The sequence below is a fragment of the Catharus ustulatus genome, chromosome 3, assembly GCF_009819885.2.
Source record: "Catharus ustulatus isolate bCatUst1 chromosome 3, bCatUst1.pri.v2, whole genome shotgun sequence".
NCBI lineage: Eukaryota > Metazoa > Chordata > Aves > Passeriformes > Turdidae > Catharus > Catharus ustulatus.
Window position 1 is genome coordinate 22,318,145 of NC_046223.1, and position 22,969 is coordinate 22,341,113.

Here is a 22,969-nt window from a genome sequence, read left to right on the forward strand (position 1 = left end):
TGGCTTCTATTTGCATCTGGACACGTGGTGAAAATCTCAGCTCAAATCCTCCTCTAGGGAGCATCTCCACCACCTGGGTAGGAGGGAGGTGTTACCTCTGTGTTCCATTACTGCCAGCATTACTGTGTACCACTCTGGTTTTCCAGGTGGGTGACTGCACATAGGACAGAGTACCTGGTTGTATATGTCTCCTGCGAGCTGTATTACCACATTAGCTGGATTGCTGGATGTAGTACAGGAGCTTTTCCATGTCCACTGCACACCACCAGAATGCTTCCTTAAAAACCAGAGCAGAGGGAGGGTTGGAGTTGTATTTATCACTCTGAAAGTATTTCATACTGTGTGAATATTCAGCTATAGATAAATGTGATTTCATTGCCATGCTAGTTCTGTTTTATGCTTCTGTGTTTAATGCTTCCTGTGAGTGCAGGGGTTTGGTTCTTGGGAATATGCCAGACTACAAATTGATGACACAACCTCCACAGCTGGTTTACTGCACTGGGTCATGTTTTCTATGGCACACTCTGTATAGAAGCTTGGCAGAGCACAGGATGTTGGTGAATTTGGCGATTATGATCTTAACATATGATAAATAACATAAAATCCCCCGTTTGATTACTGGGCTGTATATTAGCCCATGACTTTCCAACAAATGAAATGGTAACAGCAGCCAATGCTGAAGAACTTACAGGTGGTTCTTCCCTCTCTTCCCAGTTCTATTTTCAGACTAAGTCCAGGAATTGTGAGTGTTGTATCAATAACAAAATCTTCCTTGTGTGCACTGGGAAACATTAGGGAGAGTAAGCAGAGATAACACATATGCTAAAGTAGTTTCTAAGAGAAAATTTCTAGTTTTCTTAGCTTCTCATGCAGCACTTGCCTCTGTTTATATTCTAGATAGTGAATAGTAGTTAACTTTTGTAGCCCCACTATGTTGGTTTTATCCTGTTGACTTTCTTGCCTTGACATGGTCATTTAAAGACAGCAGGGCCAAGGCTGTCTTTCAGGATTACAACTAACAGAGGAGGTCAAGGAACGAGAAAAAAGTCTAAGAAAGGCAGGTGGAGCTGGGCAGACAGAACTGCAGAAAGGATGGGGAGAGATGGATGGGGAAGAGGGAGAAACAAACAGGGCAAAAGAGAAGGATAGAGAATGTAGCACAAGGGCAGAAATAAGCAGAAAGGAGGGTAGATAAGGTCAAAGAAGAGAGGAGATGCAGAGGGGCAAAAAATTGCACAAATATTTGCACCAAGATGAGAGTGGAAGTGGACTGTAAGTGAGCAGAACTGTGTTAGTCCAAATTGCAAATCTTACCAGGCAATGACATAGGCATAAACCATTAAAGGCACAGATAAAAATAGTAACCTAACACCAGTTCAAAATACTAATACAAATACTATAAAATCAACTATGAAGTGGCACTTCATGAAGTGGTACTGACTTAAATGGTCCACAAGAAATATTCTGTGAATGGTAAATTGCCTGCCTTTGACTTTTTCTTTTCTCACTTCCATCAGCTGCAGCTTCACTTGCATGTCCTGCATATTATCCTTCTTCCTGCTTTTGAGACTTGAATTTGGTTCATGGCTTTCCAACTTGCATCTCTTATTTTTTGTGTAGATTACATTTTAGCAGTCTTCTGCTTTATAATTTATTTTGCATTCCTCTCATGAATTCAAACAATTCAAAGCAAATGTAAAATAAACTCTGCTTCAGGTAGGTTTCTCAATGAAGTCATTGGGTCTTTTTCCAGATTAAGTAGATAAAGACTCTGGTTTATTCTGAAATTCATATTAAGGACATAATTAACTGCTGATAGAGACTAGTAATCTAGGAAAGGCCCTAACACTAGAATGAAAAGGAGTTTACACTAAAAAGGAGCACATGTACTTTTTTCTCATGTTCCTGCACTATGTTTTGAATAAACATATCTGAATCCTAAAGTGAAAAATGCTGACATCTACATGTCCAGCATAGGAGAGGTTGAGCTGAACTTTTGTATTTCTGTTCTGTCCTGATCTGTAAGGGCTGTGCTTTCACTGAAGCTGAGGTATTTCAGACAGTGTTTTGGTAGCTCTGGATCATATTTTAAGTAAATTATTCTGTGTAATTGCTACAAAGCGTTTGGATATGTTTTTAATGAACATTTCATGCCAAAGCTCTTAATTCACAGAGTGTGCAGTTCTTGGGTACGGAGGCACAGGAGTAACAGAACGAAATGTACTGAAATATTATTAACACTTTCAAAGCAGGACCTGCTGCACACACAAGGTGTAGTTCCATTAGATGGTAAATAGCGTAGAAGGCAATGAGAAAACCCTCAGTTCCTATATATCCATACATAAAGCTTACACCTGATCATTCTATTGAAATCCTTTTCTGAACTTAGTCCCTACAAATAAAACCACTTTTAGGCTTCATCTGGAAAAGGATATTATGTGAAGAATACTCAAGGGAAATACTGCTGCAAATACTACTAGATGAAAATATTACATATTCCTTTCAGTTAATTCTTAATTTGACAGTTTTGTTGCACTTTGCTTCCTTAAATCACTGCATTAACTTGAACATGTTGTTAGCTTTTTTCATTTTCAGTTCTACCTTGAGGAGCGTTTGTTGCTGAGTTTGTAACTTTATAATTTTTGCTGATTGTTTGCTCTGTGGTGGTGTATTTCTGTCTGTAAGGGTTTTCTTTGTTTTTTTTCCCTTCTTGTTACATTTCCATTTGTGTCCTCTAGTATTTCTCCAGACACTCATCAGCTTATTTTAGTTATTCTTCTGTTCCCTGTGTACACTGTCTAATCAATAATCCTTACTTGCTGCAGGATTTCCACATTATTGTGCTTTCAGCTTCCGAGATGCTGTGTGAATGTGATTCTGCCTTGGCTAGTGCACGGTTGTCTAAATTTGCTCTGTTTCAGATCATTACACTGACTTTAATTTTGATGTATTTGCATTTTACTCAGTTGTAGTCTAACTCTTTTCCCTTGATCAGTTAAATTACTATCTGTACAGTGTTACATTTGCACTACTGCTGGAAATACTACTAAAGGCTTATAATTGAAGTGCTATTTACAACTACTGACCTCCAGCTCGTTTCTGATTTCACTGTGATGTTGACCTTTTATAGATTGCACTGTTGTAAATCTTTGAAGTGATTCTTCTTGTCATCATATTTCTAGTAATTATGATTTGCATTGCATTAACACCTAGAAGCCTCTCCCACCTTACCCTTGTTGCATAAGATGACCTTTTTTATGCACTAATTCACATATGGGTATCAGAATACAGTTCTTTCTCTAACGAATTTATGTTAAAATGAGGAGGAATGCTTGCCTCTGTTTCCATTCTTTAAATATCAACCTCTGAATTAATGAAATTGCACATAAAGGATTCTTATTTATAGAAACTATTTTCTTTTTTAACAAAATCAGAGTCTTTTGAACTTTTCTAGGCTTCAAAAAACTGCATAAATAAGGATAAATAATTTAAAATGTTTGAGAGAGGTCATGTTTGAGTAAAATTTTCTCAGTTTTTGCTTGTTGGGCATCGACATCAAAAAAAGCGTTAAGTCAAATCTGGACTGATGTTTCCTTTTTGTTCATGTTTTACTTCAATATTGAGCAGCACAGAAACTGACTTGCAGCTGATCCTCACAACAAGCAGCATTTGATTCTGTGAGTTTTAAAATTAGAGTTTTATTTCTACTCTGGTAGCTATTGAGAATGTGGTGCTGGTTGGATGGCATGCTCATTGTATGCTTTCCCAATGTGCATAGTGGAAAACAGTTATGAATTCTGTTCATAGACTTGCTTAATAAATTAATTCGAGGCAGGTCACTAATTTCTTTAATGATACTATTGCTTAAAAGTCTGTGTAAGGAGCTGGCTGTTGACTCTAATGACAGAGGATGCTCACAGATAATGGCATCACCTGCATCTTCATATCTGATTTCACCTGATCTCTCATATGTTTTTTTCTGAGGCCTTCATTTTTTTGTTTAGATAAGTCAAGGTATGCGCACTAACTAGTTGCTTTTGGGTCTTTCCAAATTCTTAGATAACATGTGCCAGTATTTTGAAGCTTTTCCTAATTATATTTCTATATTTACTGAGAAAGTTGTAAAGTACCTGTGAAAAACCAAGTTTTTGCTTTCAACTTCCTTTTTACTTCCCTTAAATGCTCCTTTTGCTTCCCTTAAATGGTCGTGTTCATGTGTTAAGTGTGTGTTGGAAAGGTTCTCAGTTCCCCAACTGCCTTTCCTAAGCAATCTCAAATGTTTGTATCAACATTTTTGTTAATGCAAGTTATTCTTTCTTGTGCACTAATTGCAGAAAACCAGTTTTTTTCACATCATATTCTCATGCCATGATAAATCTTACCCTGAGCAAGTTAGTTTTCGCTTAAAGAATTACTTTCTATAAATATAAATAATTTAATGTCCAAAGTAGGGTTTATTTATTTTTTCATGGTACAAAGAAGGGATAGGGCAAGTCTGGAATGGCCAGTTAATTCTGAACTGCACTGACTGATGTTCAGCATAAAATTACTATGGTCTGAGAATTTGCTCTTTAGGGAAGTCTTGTGGTGTTCTGCATAGTATGCAGTGTTTGGAGGAAGCTACACTAATTCTTTCTTTTGGAAATATTAGTGTTTCTCAAATGTGAGTAAATGCCTAGTCTCTAGGTAACTTTTCTGAATACAAGTGGGTGTTTTGCTGATATAATCTGTGTGTTAGGCTGTGGAGGACAGAACAGTAATGAATTTTTCAAACATTATAGAACCTTACACAAGCTGTATTGGCCATGGTTCTTCAGGAAGGAGGAATATGGAGAGAAGGTGGTTTAAGTGAAGGCTCTCAAGTGACATACCCACTCATTGGCTGACTACAGGCCCAAGGTCTCCTAATTCTGAGTATCTTGATTTAACTACTAGGTATTGCACTATTCCTGACAAAGCATCACTCTGTTAGTGAGGGGATAAAGTGCTACTAATACATCAAATCTTATCAAATGACTTTAAACTTATCTTGGCTTTCTTTTCACCAAGGTTTGCTGTAAATCTTTCCTGCTGGGGAGTAGCAGGACTTGTGTCCTTGCTAAAAGGAGAAGATTGATTTACTGTATTCATATGGAACTGGCAGATTCCTATGAGTATGCAATAATGAATTGGAGTATCCATAAGTTTTTTCCCCATGCAACACTTTGGGAGACCTTAAGGCCTGAAATATGTTACAGAAGTGCATTTCATGGAAACTTATAAATGTGTGTCTTCTGCATAGAATAACAGCATAACAAATCTTTTAGTATGAACAGTATCCTTATTCTTCAAATAATCTAATTGATTGTTCATTGGGCTCAGTCAGCCAAAAGTGGAGGGAAACTTTGTACAGACATCATTAGTTTTTCTCCATTTAAAGATTAATCATGAAGAGCTCTGGCTCTTTAATTCTGTAATTTGTATATTTAATGGGCTGCTGCAGAATCTATGACAGTAATTAGCATAGCCTGAAAACTCATTAATACGCAACAACATGATTAATGCAGCATTAATGCAAACATGACTGAAGTTATTTGGGTTATGTAGTAAGAAGATTAAAGCTAAAATGTCCTGTTTGTTTTATCAGTAGTGGGTATAATGGGGTAGCAAGCAAAATAAGAAAAAACAGGTATCAAATTAGTCATTTTAGTGTAAAAGGAACACTCAGATCTCATCAAGAGGATTTGGGGTTTTGCTTGACAGTTGGTTTCCACGGGAAGTTTTGCATGTTTTCACCTGTCGTTCACTTACCGTACTCTGTGTTTATGCTTGTTCAACATTTTAGTTTGATTTACCTTATTGGCAGTTTGATGTATGAAGAATACCTAAAAAAAATTCTTCATATGTTGAGTCATTTTGAATTTTAACTTCTCTCAGTTTTACTGTGATCACAAAAGAAAAGAGGGTCCAGTTACAGTTTGTGAAAAAGTTTGGGAACTTTTTGTATGTGGGTTTATACAAATAAATACATGTGTGTACATAGAATATGGACCTGCATATGTGACTTTTAAGTATATATTTTATATTTCTAATTAAAAAAACCTAAATCAGCTTAAAAATGAAGAGGATTTATTTCATCAATGGAATTGCTAACTTAGTGTAATGTTAGTGATGATGAGCTTTGAAACTGTTTTTGAACACAATTAAGGTAACAGTAAAAGATGAAGCCTGATCCTGTATGAAAAACAACAACAGGTCTTGGACAGCTTTGGGAAGAAGGCTTTTTATCTTCTTCTCTTGATAAAATCCAGGAAGCTGTAGGCCAACACAAAGTGTGAAGATGTCCTTGTATTCATCTGAGTTTCTTCTTTTCTTCCAATTCCACTGTCCATTAAGTGAAACTGCTTTGAAAACTGATCCATTTTTGTTAAGTGTTCCTTCCAATTTTTTTCCTAAAAGTGCATTTTCTTATATGTAAAAAAATGGATTAAATATCTTTTAGCTATTGTGATGACATGAGGTATCACTTTCACAGAGAAAATAGCAGCAAAATGCTATGGAGGTATATTGCAACTGAGATTTTTACTCTCCATCTTCCCCCTCCCCAGTTAAAACAAATTTTTGTTTATAATTTCTGTGGGAAAATGTGTTTTGCTTAGGCAAGAGCATTTGTACGCAGTCTTAATGTTAAACACTTAAGGTTTGTCATCCTGAAGGGACTGCTGAGAGCTAAATGCTGTAGTCAAAATTTTATATACAATTTTTGTTCATTTTAGCTGGCATTATGCACAAATAAGGCTCTCAGTGAGCATAAAGTGATCACTTTCTTTGCCAACAATTTTCTGTTCATTGGAATGTGCAATTATATAAATATTAAAACCAGTTCATTTAACAATGTAAGTAGAATGGAAATGCAAGTTATGTTTCTGCAATTGTGCAATTTTGGGAAAAATTCTCTGGAAATAGATAATCTGCTTCACATATTATGCAAAATTTCTTTCTGAAATTGCTTTGTGATTTCCAATGTATTTGGCAGATTTCTTCTTTTTTATTTTTCCAATTGTAATGTACACTCTTTTCCATTTATTTTCTTCCTAAGTCTACAAGGAAATTGTCCATAATATGCTAAGGTATTATTCCTTTTATTATCAATCTTACATATGGGTTGGGATTTCATGCATTTATGAAAATTAAACTAGAAGTAGTCTTGCTGATCACTCACAAGGTTGGAGATATATTTATTTGACTTAGCACTTTTGCATAGAGTTGTTCATGTGGTTATATGTAAGTTTTGGTGAAGGATCTTGAGACTTTTGAGACTTGTAGATAATTTTTTTAATATAATAATTGTAATAATTTCTACTTTTTAGCTGTTTTTCAACTCAGAACGTCTAGTTTTAGAGAAAGGTGCTTAGAGGTGTTTTTGCTGAATAGTTGCAACAAAACTAATTTTTAAGTAGGTCACTTTGCTGAAATCTCTCAGCTGTTATTGCCAAACATGACTTCAATTGTATTGTCTCTCTGCCTACATTCTTGCCTCTACTATTCCCCAAGAAGTCAAATGAAAGTTTTTGAGGACTCTAAACGTTTTTGTATTTTGAAATGTTTTTGATGTTTTTAAGACCTTTTTTTTTTTTAGGAAAACTAAACTCAGTTCAGTTAATTTGAAAAGACATGCAAGATGTTACCATCTGTATTCTGGGTGAATGGTTTCTTGGTCAAATAAAACCTATTTTAAACTTCTTATTTTGTGAGAAAAAAGGGGTTTTGCATTAGTCAGAAATTAATTTTATTACCGTAATAATTATAAATTATTAGTATATATTATGCTAATCTAGGAGCTGCTCAATTTATTATTTTCCTGCTGACTGCCAACTGCTTCTTCTAAACTCAAAATAATCCCATGTGCTCTGTAAACTTGCCAGAAATGCAGTCAGCATCTCAAGAGCACATTCCTGCCTCTTAAATACTTTTGTGCTGGTCTTGTAATTCACATTGAAATGTGCTACAAGAATCTGAATCCAGGTAGTCTGAATCTGAAATGCTGCTGAAGTTCTGAGCCTTGCTAAACTTAAGCAAGGCAAGCAAAGAGGAGTGGAAAAATCCCACCATATGCATTTTCTTTATTGGACAAAAAAGCTGTGTTCTAGCACATCAAAAGTTAGAGTAATATTATATCATTTTACTTTAATGTCAGCCTGTACCTGAAAGGGACTCTCAAAGCTGTGTCCCTCACAGGGTAATGTGCATCTCAGTTGAATGCCTTTGCAAATGCCTGCATTGGTCATGTTTCACAGCCTCATTCCCATTCTAACCTGGCTTGCCATCTTTGAAACTTGGACAGAAATCCAGTCCCAATCTGCTACTGCATAAATTGAAAGTATGTGCAAAGGTTAGTCTGCCCTAATACAATTCGGGAGACTTGAAAACACTAATGCAAATAATTACTAATTTATTTTACTCGTCCTTTTTATTACTCTGTAGTCTTCTTTTCATCTTTTATGTTCACTATATACAATGCTTGTATTAGTTTTTGTACAATGCCATTATAATTAAAGAAATTCAATTACAGAAATTAAATAAATTTCTTTATGTATAATTAAAGGAATTCTGACAGCTTCTCCAATTGAAACTATAATTTGGAATGGAATTAAAGAATTTATTTGAATGACATACATTAATATTTAATTTGTAGTAGAATTTCCTGTTAGTTTTTATCCCAGAAATGATAACAAGTTCTTGTGGAACAATCATTTGTGTCACACAAGCAGGCATATTACGTGAATTCTTGAGTTGCAATTCAAGATTCAGTTGATTAAAAGTACCTTCCTACTATGCCCCACAGATGGTCATGTTTTCCATCCAAGATTTAGTAGCATGAGTAGTGTGGCTGAGATGCAGTTTCTGTATATGACAAATTACAGAAGTAATTGTAATGTCATCACTTTATTTATGTTTCTATTTATATGTTATATTTAACATTGAAATTAAGATTTGAGACATGCATACTGAAATAATAGATGTGAGTCTTTGAGAAACTTGGAAAATGTCTCACCCTATACCTAGGTATGGAAAAAAAATGAAAATGTTTTGGTAATACTATGTATATCTGTGAAACTTCTCAGATGTTGGAAGGAAAGATTTCTATGTCCAAGGGAAGTAAATCCATTTCCAGTGTTCAGTGCCACTAAGAGAGGAAAATGGCATGTAGTTGCTGCAAGTCTGAATGGGCTTCTGGGCATGCTTAGTGTTGACCATGAGGCCCAGCATTAATTACTATTTCCTTGTGAAAAATATTAATTTCACTAGTTTTTTTACCATGCAGGGAAAATATTGTCTGTGGGGCAGAAGTTTTATTAATATTTGGTTTATTTGGTTTCTCTCTTTGTAGTCACTTCTGGAATGTGAGAAATTATTAATATTGAACTTTCTTATCTCATGAGAAATTCCAAAGATCATGAAACTTAAAGGGATGGAGTCCTTTTCTCAGCTCTTTAATAGGTGACAAATTAATTTAGAAGAAAATAACAGTTCTTGACTCATCAATAATTTCTATAAATCTGTATCTGCTCTACAAGCAGGACTTTTCAATATCCAAAGAAAAAGAAGGTTTCTGCATGACAATTGAAAACTTCTGTAATTTCTGCAATTTTACTGCTATGAACCATTTAATTTATATTTTCTAACACAACATTATACAAGAAGAGTGTTTTTACAGAAGCTCAATTATTTTGTTTGTGTTTGTCCTTCTGAATTAGGTGTGAGAAGTGATCCTCTGGTCTTCAGAAATGTCTTTTGGCAGCTTCATAAAAATACTGGCAGCTTGTTAAATTAACTGTGCTCCCCACTGCTGGGATTAGAGGCTATCAGTCTCAGCCTCTCCAGCAGATACTGCAGCTGGAAGTACCTGGAACCTCGCAGTATTGCAAGTGTTCATTTGTGAGCCAGGAAAAGCTATGCTCTTCCTTAACTAGGGACACTGTTGGTTGAGGTTTTTTTATGTGCAGGGGGTTACTTGTGTGCAATTGCTTTTTGCAGGTGTTTCAATAGCAGGTCTGATTTTCACTGCCTTGCGAATGTTTTGTGTCTCTGACTGCCTCATGTGATTTACATGAAAACATTGTATGTGATTAGGTAGAAAGGCCAAAGGATATTTCTTCCATGTATAGGTAATTAACAAGCATAATCTTAAATGAATGTGTGTCAGAACTATGATTTTTATTTTTTTAATATAGCTGCTTTCTGCAATAAAAACATTAGACTTTTATTGTTTTCTGCCTGACATAAAATAGGGAAAATACTGCATAGTTTGATAGAGTTGGGTAAAACCCAGTAACTTACCTTGTTCTGTAAAATCACCTTATACAGAAATGTCATGGAAGTGTATAGGTGGGTATTGCTATTACTGCCTTTTCATTTCTGTTTGCAAAACAATTGGTGCAGGAAAGGCATGGCTCTACCATGCACTCAGGGATTGTATCAGAAACTAAATGGAGGACTGTTGATAATGATCTGGAAAGTTCTTAATTAAGCTTAGCTCATCCATTACTTCTTTAGATATTTCCAATTTTTGTTGGAAAACTGCTTCTTTTCCAGGTGTTCTTTATGCACTTAGATATGATGTTCATAAAAGAATATATATACAAATACGCATGTGAACACATACATGTGTCTTTTGGAAGCAAAACCCTACACTTCTTCATACAACTGCTTGCACACAGAAACATAACTTTTGCTTTACCTGAAGAAATGTTAAGTCACAAGTGAAAATCCACATGTAAAACATCAACTATTAGAATTATATGCTAATATCTGAATATATTTTCTTAAGAAAGAGTTACTAAATGACATTAGTCATGACTGTATGTATCTTTTTACAGAAGAATAAAAGCTCACAGAAATTTGTCTCAAGGGCTGCCTCAGTCTGAATTAATAATTTCTCCTGCAATATTGAGCAAGGATTTTGGGTGAACAGAACTTCCATGATTTTGCTTTGCAACGTTGCTGCTGTTTTAAAAATGGTGTTTTATTCATAAATTTTGTTATAACTTACAATGGCCACTTTTGGTGTTAACTGTCTGCTTGCTTTTTTCCAACTAGGTATTAAGGTGAAATTTAGAACCCAGGAGCCTGATGGTTTGATTTTTTTCTCTGCATCACCTGGCAATCAGGAGGAGTACATTGCACTGCAGCTGAGGAGTGGGCGTCCTTACTTTCTCTTTGATCCACAGGTACAACAAAAGACAAGATCCTATAAAAACAGCTTATGTCATTTACGTTTATACTTTTTACATGCTTATCCTTGGTTGTTTTTCTGCTTGTTTGTTTTTGGGGCTGGTTTTGTTTGCTTGTTTTTAAATTTAATTGGTACAAACTAACTTACTTCTCAGAACTCTTAGGTTTTGAGGAGAGAAAAACCGAAACACTAAATCTTTGCTCTTTTTATTGTTATGTATGCCACAATATAAGACCTTTTTTTGCATTTTTATGGGTTGGGTTTTTTTGTCAATGCCACTAAACACCACTACAGCTTAAACTACCAAGATTTCAAAGTTGTGCAGAACTAAGCTTTGAATTAGTTAGTATGTTTGTATAATGTTAGTCAATTATTTTTAAGCCTCCCATCTTGGGACTAAGTGTTTTCCTATAGGGATCAGCATGTCACCATTATGCAAAAACATAATAAAAATGAGGGAAGTATCAACAAAATAATATATAAGACCCCATACCTTGCATTTCTCTTTGGGTATTTTGTGTTTTCTGTGCACCCCAAAACTGGATCTCCTATGGAATTAAAAACCATTATGACCTCACTAATATTTCTCAAATATGCAAGAAACTGTAAATAATTATCAGATTTTCTAACCCGCTGTTAACCTTTGCCTCCTGAGCTCTGCCACAGTCACTCTCTGAGGTGTTGTTCAGTAAAATCCCCTTAAGCTTTGGAGCACCTATAGAACCTATAGAAGAAGCAAGGTTCTGCAGAGAGACTGGCTTGCATGTGATCTCCTTACTAGAAAATATTAAATCTGATTCTAAACCCAAGACATAAATTTTTATTAATTCTACTGCATTTACACACAGGCTTTATCTTATTGTGTACTTCAGCTTTTGGGACCAAGTTTAATGTTGTTAATGTTTTCCTCATCCACATTTTAATAGGGACTAATTCTGTTTTCTTTCTTACACCTATACCTTCTTTTAACTGAAAAGAAAGTTTTATTTCCTTTGCAAGATCTTTTGAGGTTTATTTAGATCTTTTGTTATTGTTTGATGGTTAATTGGAATGGATTTCTTTCAACTGATATTTTAATGCTTCAAATAGTATTCCTAGTCCTTCTTGCAGATTTGCTTCCTCTAAAGTAGCTTTATGTCAGCTTGTTTAGATCATTTCCTAGAAGATATTTTGTTTGTTTGGATCCACAGTATCTGGGGAACAGGAAGGGGGCTCTAATCTTTCCCCTGTCTTTTTTACCTGTCTTTTAACTGTAAAAAATCCCAGCAGGTCACATATTCAGTCCTCAGAGCTTCTCAGTTCAAGTAATATTTTCAGCAAAAAATAACTGTCTTAAATTTTAACAGATTTCTAGTTTGTGAATATATATTTGTTTATCTTTTATTTGAATTGGGCAACTGTTCCATGCTGATTTTTAGGGTCATCACTTCAATGGTGTTTTCTCTTATAAAATAACCTATGGTGCTTATAGCTTCAGTTGCTATTTAGTGGGAAAAAAAAAAAAAAAAAAAAAAAAGCTGTCATTCAAGACATCCAGGAACAGTGTAGGTCTTAGCAGCTGATTTACTATCTTGAAAGCTAATGCTTTCTAATTTCTCATTAATAAGGTGGAAGAGCTTCCTGCACATTCTCAGATTCAGAAGTGGGATACAGTGGCCTACATCAAAGTGTTTTATGCAGAAACCTTTTCAAAATCTTTACCTCTGAAAATTCAGTTATCAAAAATTTTCAGTCTTCTGTATCCCTAACATGCTGTGCCACCCTACTGTCATTGCCTTTGTTTCTATGTTTTTTGTCATAGTTTCTTTTTTCCTTTTGCCATGATTTGTCATTCCTATCCTACAGTGTCAGATATCCTGTACTGTAGCAGCATTTCTTCACCTTTCGTTTGTGCATCACAGCCTGCATTAGTGCAAATGCTTTAATTACTTCTTATTGACATCTTGTGATGTCTTAACCAGGTTATAGGCATTGTTGTCTCTATTTATAGTCATGGTATATACAGTAAACATTTATGGCCCTTCCTTTGTGCTCTTCTCTGAGATATTGCAAACATTCTTTTTGATGACAATTGTGTCTCTGCAGCTTTTTATCTGCAGCAGTGTGGTGTAATATTCTGTGCTCCCTTCCAGCTGTGACCTGTCGCAGGTTAATTATTTGTACCCTTAGTCCCTTTCAGGAAGCTGGGCTGTATCTTTGCTCATGATCAGCAGCTCGTTTTCTCTTTGTTGTGTCTGCTCTGGGGATGGTCCTGCCAAGTCCTCCTAGCGGGGAGCCTTCAGCAGCCTCGCTTCTTCCTTCGCTAAGTGTTAATTTCAAATCCTTTTCTTCGTGTCCATTCATACTTCTCTGAGCCCCATGTACACCACCATTCATCTGGCTGCTGTCTGACCATCCCTTTTGTCTCCCTTTTGTGCTGTGCAACTGCTCTTTTTGCTTCCTAATTGTTTTACTGCCATTCTTTGTGGGTTTCTACTCATGGTCCAGGAAGCATGAGGTTTTTTTGCACACAGATGTCTTCCTTAGTCTTTTTGGCACAATCACATTTTTCCACAGATCTTTCTCCAAAAGTCAGAGTATCTGTAAAACTTCTACTGTCTGTGGATTTTTTTTTTTTCTTCTTATTGTGATGTCTTTACATCTACACCTAAATTACACAATCGACTCCAGGTAAATTTATGGTTATCTTTCAGTGGCTACAGGTAATTTCTTTTTTTCCCAGGGAAGCCCTGAATATTTTATACCAAGTGAAATCAGTTACAGTGGAAATATAAGCCCAATGTGGAGCACCATTTTTCCTAAGTGATTAGGACAGTCTGAGGATAGACTGAGATTCTTCACACAGGATGGAGGGAATTGTACCCAGTTCTTCCATTTTAGAAGATGATCCATTTACTAAATTTTACAGCAAAGAGGAGGAACACCAGATACTTTCCTTGTGTGTGTTGCCTTGTTGGTTGTTCTTGTAATGGAGAGGCCAAAGTATTAGACACAGTCTGAGGTTGTTATTCCACATAAAAAGGAAGAAAGATGAACAATACCTGGCTTATGACTCTGAGCTAGACCTTCCTTCTTGGCACTGGCAAAACTTCAGTACTTGTTCACCTTAGTAGTAACAGTTTAGGCATTGAAAGAACTTAACTGGGAAGTGTTGCTGCGTTCAAACTTTGGCACCTGAGACAGTATCTCTGAAGATTCACGTTTGTGATGCTTCTCTGTATTTTCAATATGAACATCAGTATGACAGAACCATTTATACTTACTCAATTATTACTGACAGCAACCAAATATGAGGACGTATTTTATGGCATAGCAAAATAATCCAGATTTCAAAGTATGTGATTTCCAAAATCCATGACAAGCCATCTCACAGCAGGCTGTTTGAATGTGATCCTGGAGTTACTCTGGTAATTCTGGAAAAAGTATAAAGAGGTCTCTCCAGCGCAGCCTGCGCTGAGCCCTGAACACTCTTTTTTTGTCTTCTGCCTTCCTCCCAACCTCCCCCGCTACAAAAAAAAAAAAAAAAAAAAAAAAAAAAAAAAAAAAAAAAAATTAAGCACAGGTTAGCACATATGCTTGTGTGGTCCCAGATTGAATTGGTTACAAATAAATGTGGTTTCTGATGTATAAAACTATTAATGCTCTAGACTGTTGCCAAACATAATATGAAGAACCACTTATTCAGGCACCTGATCTTTAGAATGCAGCATCGTTTGTAACAATTTTAACGCTAACTAAGTACACTTTGATGAGACAGCATTTAATAAAATGCTCATTAATTTCATCATTAGCAAGGGTATGCTAAGAAGTAAGCCAGTTTCTTATGTCACGCCCAATTAGCATCCCATGCTAGTAATCCCATTAGTATTGTTGAATTCACTAATGGAAAAACTAATGGGCATGCTACCAGGGCACATTAATTGGGCATGACACCAGTTCTGGTTTTAATTATTAAACTACGATAATGAAATGTGTGTGTTTGTAAAATATTAAAATGTTGAAATAGGAGTGAAGACAATAAAAAATAGTATATGAAAAAGTGCCATTAGTATGTAAGGATACATAGCTTTGTTTTCTTATTGTGAGGCAGAGGGACTGCTCTCCAAACCTCAGTACCAGAATGCCGGCTGAATGGAGCTGGAAACATGCTCTAATATTCACAGGAAATCATTTTTTCTTTGACTGAATACATGTGTGCACATCACATGTATATTTTGATACACGGGATACACAGAGACAGTCCTTAATGCAAATCTAACTGTAAAATGTATTCAGGGTTCATAAGTCTGTGTGCCAAAATGCAATTTCTAATGGATGATATCACAAAAGGCAGAGCACTACACTTTAATACGAGGGTTTTAGTACTAATCAAAATAGATGTTGTTTCTATCAACAACTTTTCTCCATGTGCATAATTTTGAGATCCTTGGACCACAAAGAATACTAGAAGATCTGGAAAAAAGTTGATGAACTGTCTGGCTTGCTGCTGCAAAGTTACAAACTGGGCTCCCAAATTATAAGGAAGCAAATTTTTAATTTATATACCTTTTGGAAATTGTTTTTTGAAGTCATAAAGTAACTGCAGATTCTTTAATATAGCACAGTCCCTATATAAAGGGACTATCTATCAGTAGTTGCCTGCAATTCTGTTTTGCAAATTCAACAGAATAACTTTGAGTTCCCAGATACTTTAAGAATGATATAAAGTCCTGAGGCAATATTATGGGAATTTTTCAAAAGTGAGATGATTTTTTTGGATATAAATATCAAGAAAATTCTTGAAATATAATAATTTCATTTTTATTACATCATTATATTAATTTATTTAATACTTTGTTTAGTTTTTTGCATACTTGAGATTTAGTTTGGTAACTACATCTATTATACTCCTCTTACTCAGCAATTCAGAAAAGATTTCCCTGTGTTACCATAAAAGCAACCTCAGTCACAACTTTTGGGAGGTTTTTCTTGTTTAGTTTGCTTTGTTTATTTGGGGAGGGTTTTTTGAGGTTTTGAGGTTTTGTTTTGAGGTGTTTTTGCTTTGTTTTTTTTCCCCTGAATCTCTTGGTGTGACCTTTTCCCCCCCATAAATGTATGGTATTCTCTTATCTAGAAATTTTTAGTCCTTTTGATACCAGGTTAACGTGGAGAGAGCATGCATGTACCGTGCTACACATGCACCCCTCTTTTGGATCCCTTCATGTGGACAGGTGCTGCAATTAACAATCCTGATATGCAGCTGCTCTCCATGGATGGCACATTGAACCACGGCCATCAAACTTCACAGCCACAGCAATCTTTGAAGTAAATAGAGACATAATTAAAAAAAAAAAAATTCAAAAATTGGAGTGACGTGACCCTCAATATTTTGTGCCTCATCCTTGTCTTTATCAGGGGAACTACACAGGATTTTCTATTTTTAGTAGGCACGGAACTGGGTCCTTGGTCCTTCATTTATTATTTGAGAAGGTTAAATTTAGTGGTTAAATTTAGAATGTTAAATATGTCCTAAACATCATTCAGCAGTCCAAAGGAAGTTAAACATAGGACTGCTGTCTTTATTTTTAAATGTTATATGCTATAAATTGTCAAAAAAGAGCAAGATATTATTCTAAATGTTACCTTCAAAATATTCTAAATCAGATTCTTCTGTTAATAAAAAGGGATCTGCAGTAGCAGTCACTCCAACTAATGATGGTGGAAAAGTGTATAATGATAACAGTTGGCACCAAATAATTGCTACAAGAATTCAAGCTCTGGGAAACATCACAGTGGATGGGCAGTACACAGGTAATCAATTCACTGAAATAACTTTGTTATTACTAAGGGTATTGTTCACTTGCTTTCTCACTACTTGTGTTCACTCATACAGAAAAAAATTCACTCATTTTTCTGACTGTTTTCTGACTGGTTTCTCTGTTAATCTGGGGATCTGTCCACTGTGAATCTTTGATAATTGAATACTAAGTGTCTTCTTGTGCATGTGAATCTATCATTGTGTTTGTCTCTTGTTGTCAAATAGAGCTGTAAATATTTCCTGGATATGTATTAGGAAAGTCTTAGGCTATTGTGTCACATTAGCCTCTTTATAAAATACCAGTATTTTGTTATTGAGTTGAAAAATATGTTGAAAGCATTGAATATGTGAATAATGAACAATTTTGTTCAGGTTCTTCCTTAGCTACTAGTGGTAGTACCATTATTGGAGAGAACACAGGAGTTTTTGTTGGAGGACTTCCACAGCATTATACTATTGTAAGAAAGGATGAAGGTAAGTATGATAAATAAGTCTGTGCAGTTTCTCAAATTTTATCTTTCGGGATAGACTGAAATGTCTGTATAGCATCAACATAAAACAGCATTAAAACAGCTTATGGGGTCTGTGTACATTTTAATGGATTTTGTACACAGAACTGGTATAAGTGTGAAACTTAGGGGTATATTTTACATACATTTCACAAATTCATTCCAAAATATGCGTGTAAATTGTTTTTATTAGCTTAAGCACATGATTATGCGTCCGAGTTTGATGCAGGGATACAAGATGCTGGATTTTTTTGGTGTGAATTTGTATTTTTCAGAAGTTGTTGCATTGAGGTCAGAGGTGCTTGAATGTACCTGTATTTTACAGATATGGAATTTATGAGGAACTGGATCATATCTGGCTTCTTGAAGAATCAATAAACAAAAGTTTTCATACATAAACTTAGTATATATGCTAAGTGTGTAAACTGCCATCAAATGACAGAGGTGACTGTCTACACAAGTATACAATCAGCTGTTCTCAGTGAATTCATATCCAGAATTTTGTTTTTTCATATTAATCTGGAAGTCAAATTGTTTATTGAGTTTGTGTTTCCACCTCTGACATGAAATCTAGTTGATAAATTGATGTAGATGCACTAGAATTCAACTCCTTCCTTTCTTCTTTATTTCACCTCACTAAAACTAGAAATACATGTATCTGTTCTTCTAAAACATGGGTTCACAAAGTAATCCAGATTGTCTCTCTCAAAAACCCCAACTATATGTTCACAACGAGACTGACTATAAGTACCATGTAAGAGAAGAACACCTATAAAAATGGATTAAAATTTTTGCCCCTAGTAATAAAGAAGGGATAGCAGCTATGTGTCATTGTTTTTGGTTTTTTATTTTATACAAAAAATGAAAGAAAAACTTCCCAATGAAGCTTATAAACATGTATTTCTCCACCTCAGCTTTGGCAACACTATTGCTTCCTACTCAGCGCACGTTATACCTTGTTTTGTTAAAAGAAAGCTTTTTTGGATCTTCATAGAGTAGATTTATGCTGTTGATTTGAAAGTACCTGTATACAAAATCTCAAAAAGTTTAATATTTTTCAGCTACATAGCAGTAGGTGCTGCTGTTAGTGATTAGACCCATTCAGAAATCTGGATTTAGCTTTATGAACTTATTGGTGTCTGGTTTTCTATGCAAACATGGACATACAGGAGAGGGCAGCATGCAGTAAAGATATAAATTGATTCCTATGTTTAGTTGCAGGTGATTGACTTAGAAAAGTATTTTCCTTTTTGCAGGGATGAAGAGGATAGTCCAGAAAGGTTTTGTGGGCTGTCTCAGTGATGTATTTTTGAAAAAAGTACATTCTCCCTATGAAAACTGGGAATCTTTGAACTGGCAGAATGCTGAAGAACAAAACAATGTCTACCATGCTTGGGAGGGATGCCCCATTGGACTCTCAAAAGGAGCACATTTTCTTGGCAGAGGTAGTTGCTGTGCTATTGTTCTCTCCAAATATGTTCTTGAGATAGAGAAGGTGGTTGTGTCAAGAGTGTTGCAGTGATCTGCTTTTCAAGGCAGCTTTAACTATATGGAATTATTTCTGTTGCTTTAAAATTGTGTCTCTTGGTGACAGAAGGTTGCTGCATGGAAGAGGAATTGCAGATAGTAACTATGCAGATTGGATGTGTGTCTGAAAGGTGAATTTTCACTTTTGTAGGGACTTGCCTATAAGGTATCAAAAAAAAAAAAAAAAAAGCCAGATAAAAAATTAGGATATTTTGCTGGTTTGGTTTCTTGAAGTACATTATTGATAACTGTCCACAAAGCTGAGTGATAAAGTTGTGAACTATAATCTTGAAGCCTGAGTTTTACTTTCTATTTGTTTTACCAATTTACTTATATGATTAACTAATGTATGCATTCACCTTCTTTCAAGGGTTCCTGGAGCTGCATTCAGGTGTTTTCAGTGGTGGACTGGAATTTGGGATCTCATTCAAATTCAGAACAGATCAACTGAATGGGTTGCTTTTGTTTGTTTACAATAAAGATGGCCCAGATTATCTTGCAGTAAGTTCAAAAATACAATTAACTCTATTTCAGACATGACCTGTAAGTTTTCTTCACAAAGAAAAACTGAAGCACTGAAAGTTTTGCACTGAAAGAAATTTCAAACTATAAGTTATTTCCATGTCTTACTAGCTTTGAAATGCTTTGGACAGCACGTTGTAATGGAGCAAATATACCTGAACAGATGTTAAGTATTAAGTTACTACTATTTATTTCATAAAGAAGAAAGATATCAATGTGTGAAAAGCAGAATTATTGTCTTAACTGGCTTAGAACTGATCAGAAAAGAGAATAAAATACATGTATTAAAAACTTTCACTTAATTTCTAAGAAAGCATGCAGTTTACCTATTTTCCCAGTTTTCATATTAAAACAAAATCCATTAAATTTTAAATTTAAAAAAAGTCATGATGGAAATTATCTGGTTTCCTAATAAAGCTTTCTCTTAAAAGTATATGTTTATTTTTATAATCCATAATTATTTTTTTCTTTTGACTTGAAACAGATAAACAGAAATTAGTTAGTTCCAGTTTTATTCCATCTCATCTTTGTCACCCTTTCCCCAGCACTCTAGAGGAAGTTTCACAAGTCCTATGTTAGGCAAATTGTGAGGTAGTGTCTATGAACTTTCTTTTTGGTGTCTGTTAAATAAGACTGTTTATGCTCAGAATTATTTGTACTTCTATAATTTCCAGTATGTTGTTTATTTTTAATGTGTTTGGTTTCATTTTTCAAGTTCTTTTATTAGATATGTGACTCTGGATTTCCTATTTTTCTTTCCCAAGGATTTTTAGTGTAATTAGACTGTGGCCACCACTGCTTAGTGGGTCAAATATACTTGCACCAACTAGTAGGTATTATGGAGGATTATACGGGAAAAAATACATTTTTTCAGTTGTTCCAGAAAGCAATAATTTATTTTTAGAGATTTTTGAGAGCATTGTTATTCTTTATGACCCAATCTGCTCTTTCTGCGCTTTTACTGAATTTAATTTATTTATTTATTTCTTATTATGCAGCTGTTTTGCTAATGGCTGTCATGTCACAACCTGTTTTATTGTGTAGCATTATGTCTAATGGGCCTTCTCTTCTAAACTTCTGACCTAAACCGTATAAATATATTTTTCTCCTTTTCAGGTCAATTATAACTTACTCCATATTTACTTTTTATACTACTGGCTTTTCCAGCAGATATTTTTTTCCTGGGTTTTGAATTCGGCTAGATCTAATTGCTTCCTCTTTTTAAAGCACCCTTAGTTTAAAAATTATTGTGACATCCTATAACAAGTGTTGCTAAAAATTATCACTTTAATTTTGCTCTCAAGTAATGACCAAGATCATGAACTAATGGCATAAGATGTTACATGCATGCTACTGTCCCACCCTAAAAAAGAATTGTATGTGTGTAATTCACAGTACATGGGCACTATTTATGTGAAGAGTATTCACAGGGTTTTTCTGGAGGTTCTGGTAGTAGGTGAGTCTTGTTCCCTCTCTCATGCTCTGTGTAAGAATACCAGAAATGTGAGAAAATGGATTCTGACTATAAAGGAAGATAGGTGCTTACTAAATTGAAAGTGGAGTCAAAAGCACAAAGTAGTTGGACAAAATAATTCCCTTTCCTTTTCAACCTTCCAGATTTTTGTTTTATATTTATAGTATTTTTAGCTCTGAAAATTGGATCATTTTCTTAGCATTTGTTCTAAGTCAGGTAATTTTCTTTCGTCTCACTTTAATCATGACCTCAACATCTCCATAGCCTTAAAACTGTGAAGGAATTTTAGAGAGGATGAGTATGTTCATGCTTTTCCAAGTCTCTCAGCTCTGTGTTTTGCACATAGATAATGATGACAGAAGGCATTTCTGTGCACTTGATCTCACAAGAAGAGGTTAATGGAAAGTGAAAATGAGGGGTGTAGCTTGTTGCGCATGAGCTACGATGTCTTTGTTAGGAGCTTTGGTCAGGAGACACTTGCACAGCAAAACAGATTATGAGCTATACCACTTATCCTGAGTACCAGGTATTTCCTGACCCTTTCCTTTGCATAGGTCACAGCCCTGTTATTAGCTTTATAGTTTAGGAATGACTACAGCTACACACACGGCTGGACTGCTACCAAACAGAGACTCTTTCTCGTCTTCTGCTCAAGAACAAAATGATGTCTGGAAAGGTGCTGTGCATAAAGGTCACTTCTTCCATGACTTCCATGCCCTGAGAATTAACTCAAGCCAGTGAGGTCAATCTGATTATCTTTGGATCCAGGCATAATAATTACAAGCAAACTGTGACCAGCTACACTAGTATGAATCACTAGCTCTCACTCTGGCATGTGATTCCTCATGAGTTTATGCAATGAAAAGATTTTGCGACTGCTGAGAAAGTTTACCTGACTGATTTTGATGCTGACCACTTCAACAGAAGCAAAAGCACTATCAAATTTCTGTGCAATACCAGTAACTGAGACATTGTGGCTGATGATTTGGTTCTGCAAAGCGGCAACTAAGAAGATTCCTGTAAGAACTTTTTCCAAAGAGTTTCACTTTTCAATAGCTGCATGAAGTAAAATAACAAGTGTACAAGATAAAAGTGTTACCTGTGATGGAGCTAAGGAGGGATGTGAAATTTCGAGAACTGGAAAATTGGAAAATCTAGCAAGTGGCTGGTGCTCACATGAGACTTGTGAGGGTGATATTCCTGCTGGTTACCAGTTATTTCTCTCTGTTAGGAGACAGGGAGAGATTCTCATTTCCTTTCCATTACAGTGACTGACTGTGAGGAGGCTATGGAGAGGTCTGTGCTTGGGCCTCTGCTGTCTGGCTGGAAGGTCTGAACAGGGCTAGATTTTGAACTGCAATGACTGGCTGCACATCAGCAGAAGTGCCATGATCTTTTTCGTTCAAAGGGCTCAAAGATTACCTGTCCTTCACAAGTTTTTTTGAAGTCCATTACTTGTCTCCGCTGATATTTCTGAATCTCAGGAAGACTTTGCAATTCAAAGGAGCTAAAGCCATAATCACTCTTCTAGTTCTACATTGGTTGAGGCTGTTTTGTATGGCAGGTTTAGCTAAGTGTCATTCAGCCTCTAATGCCACCCCTATCCTATCTGTTTTGTTTCTCAGAGCTATGTCTGGATATTCCTTTCATCTTCAAAATCATATGTTTATAAGCAGATTGAGTGAAGCAGGGACTGGCTGCTGCAGAGAAGTGCAATACAGAACCACAAAATCGTTTAAGTTGAAAGGACCTTTTGGAGTATTTTATTCCAACTCTCTGCTAAAAGCAGGACCTACTTATGTTTGATAAGGTTGCTTCAGGCATTTTCTGTTTGAGTAGTGTGCATCTCTCTACAGATGGGCAGTCCACAGCTTTCCAAATTCTATGGCCTGTTTGTCTTTGACCATCCTCATTATAGGAAAAAA

At 35.5% G+C, this 22,969-nt stretch overlaps 1 protein-coding gene across 1 annotated transcript in view; it reads left to right on the forward strand.

The window, feature by feature from the left end:
- The window catches only part of USH2A (usherin), a 374,098-nt gene that overhangs the window by 118,189 nt on the left and 232,940 nt on the right, over positions 1-22,969 (forward strand). The window contains exons 22-26 of the mRNA XM_033055679.2: positions 11,080-11,210; positions 16,879-17,005; positions 17,385-17,486; positions 18,778-18,966; positions 19,419-19,549. Coding sequence (XP_032911570.1) covers positions 11,080-11,210; positions 16,879-17,005; positions 17,385-17,486; positions 18,778-18,966; positions 19,419-19,549 — 680 coding nt within the window. The remainder of the gene's footprint in view (positions 1-11,079; positions 11,211-16,878; positions 17,006-17,384; positions 17,487-18,777; positions 18,967-19,418; positions 19,550-22,969) is intronic.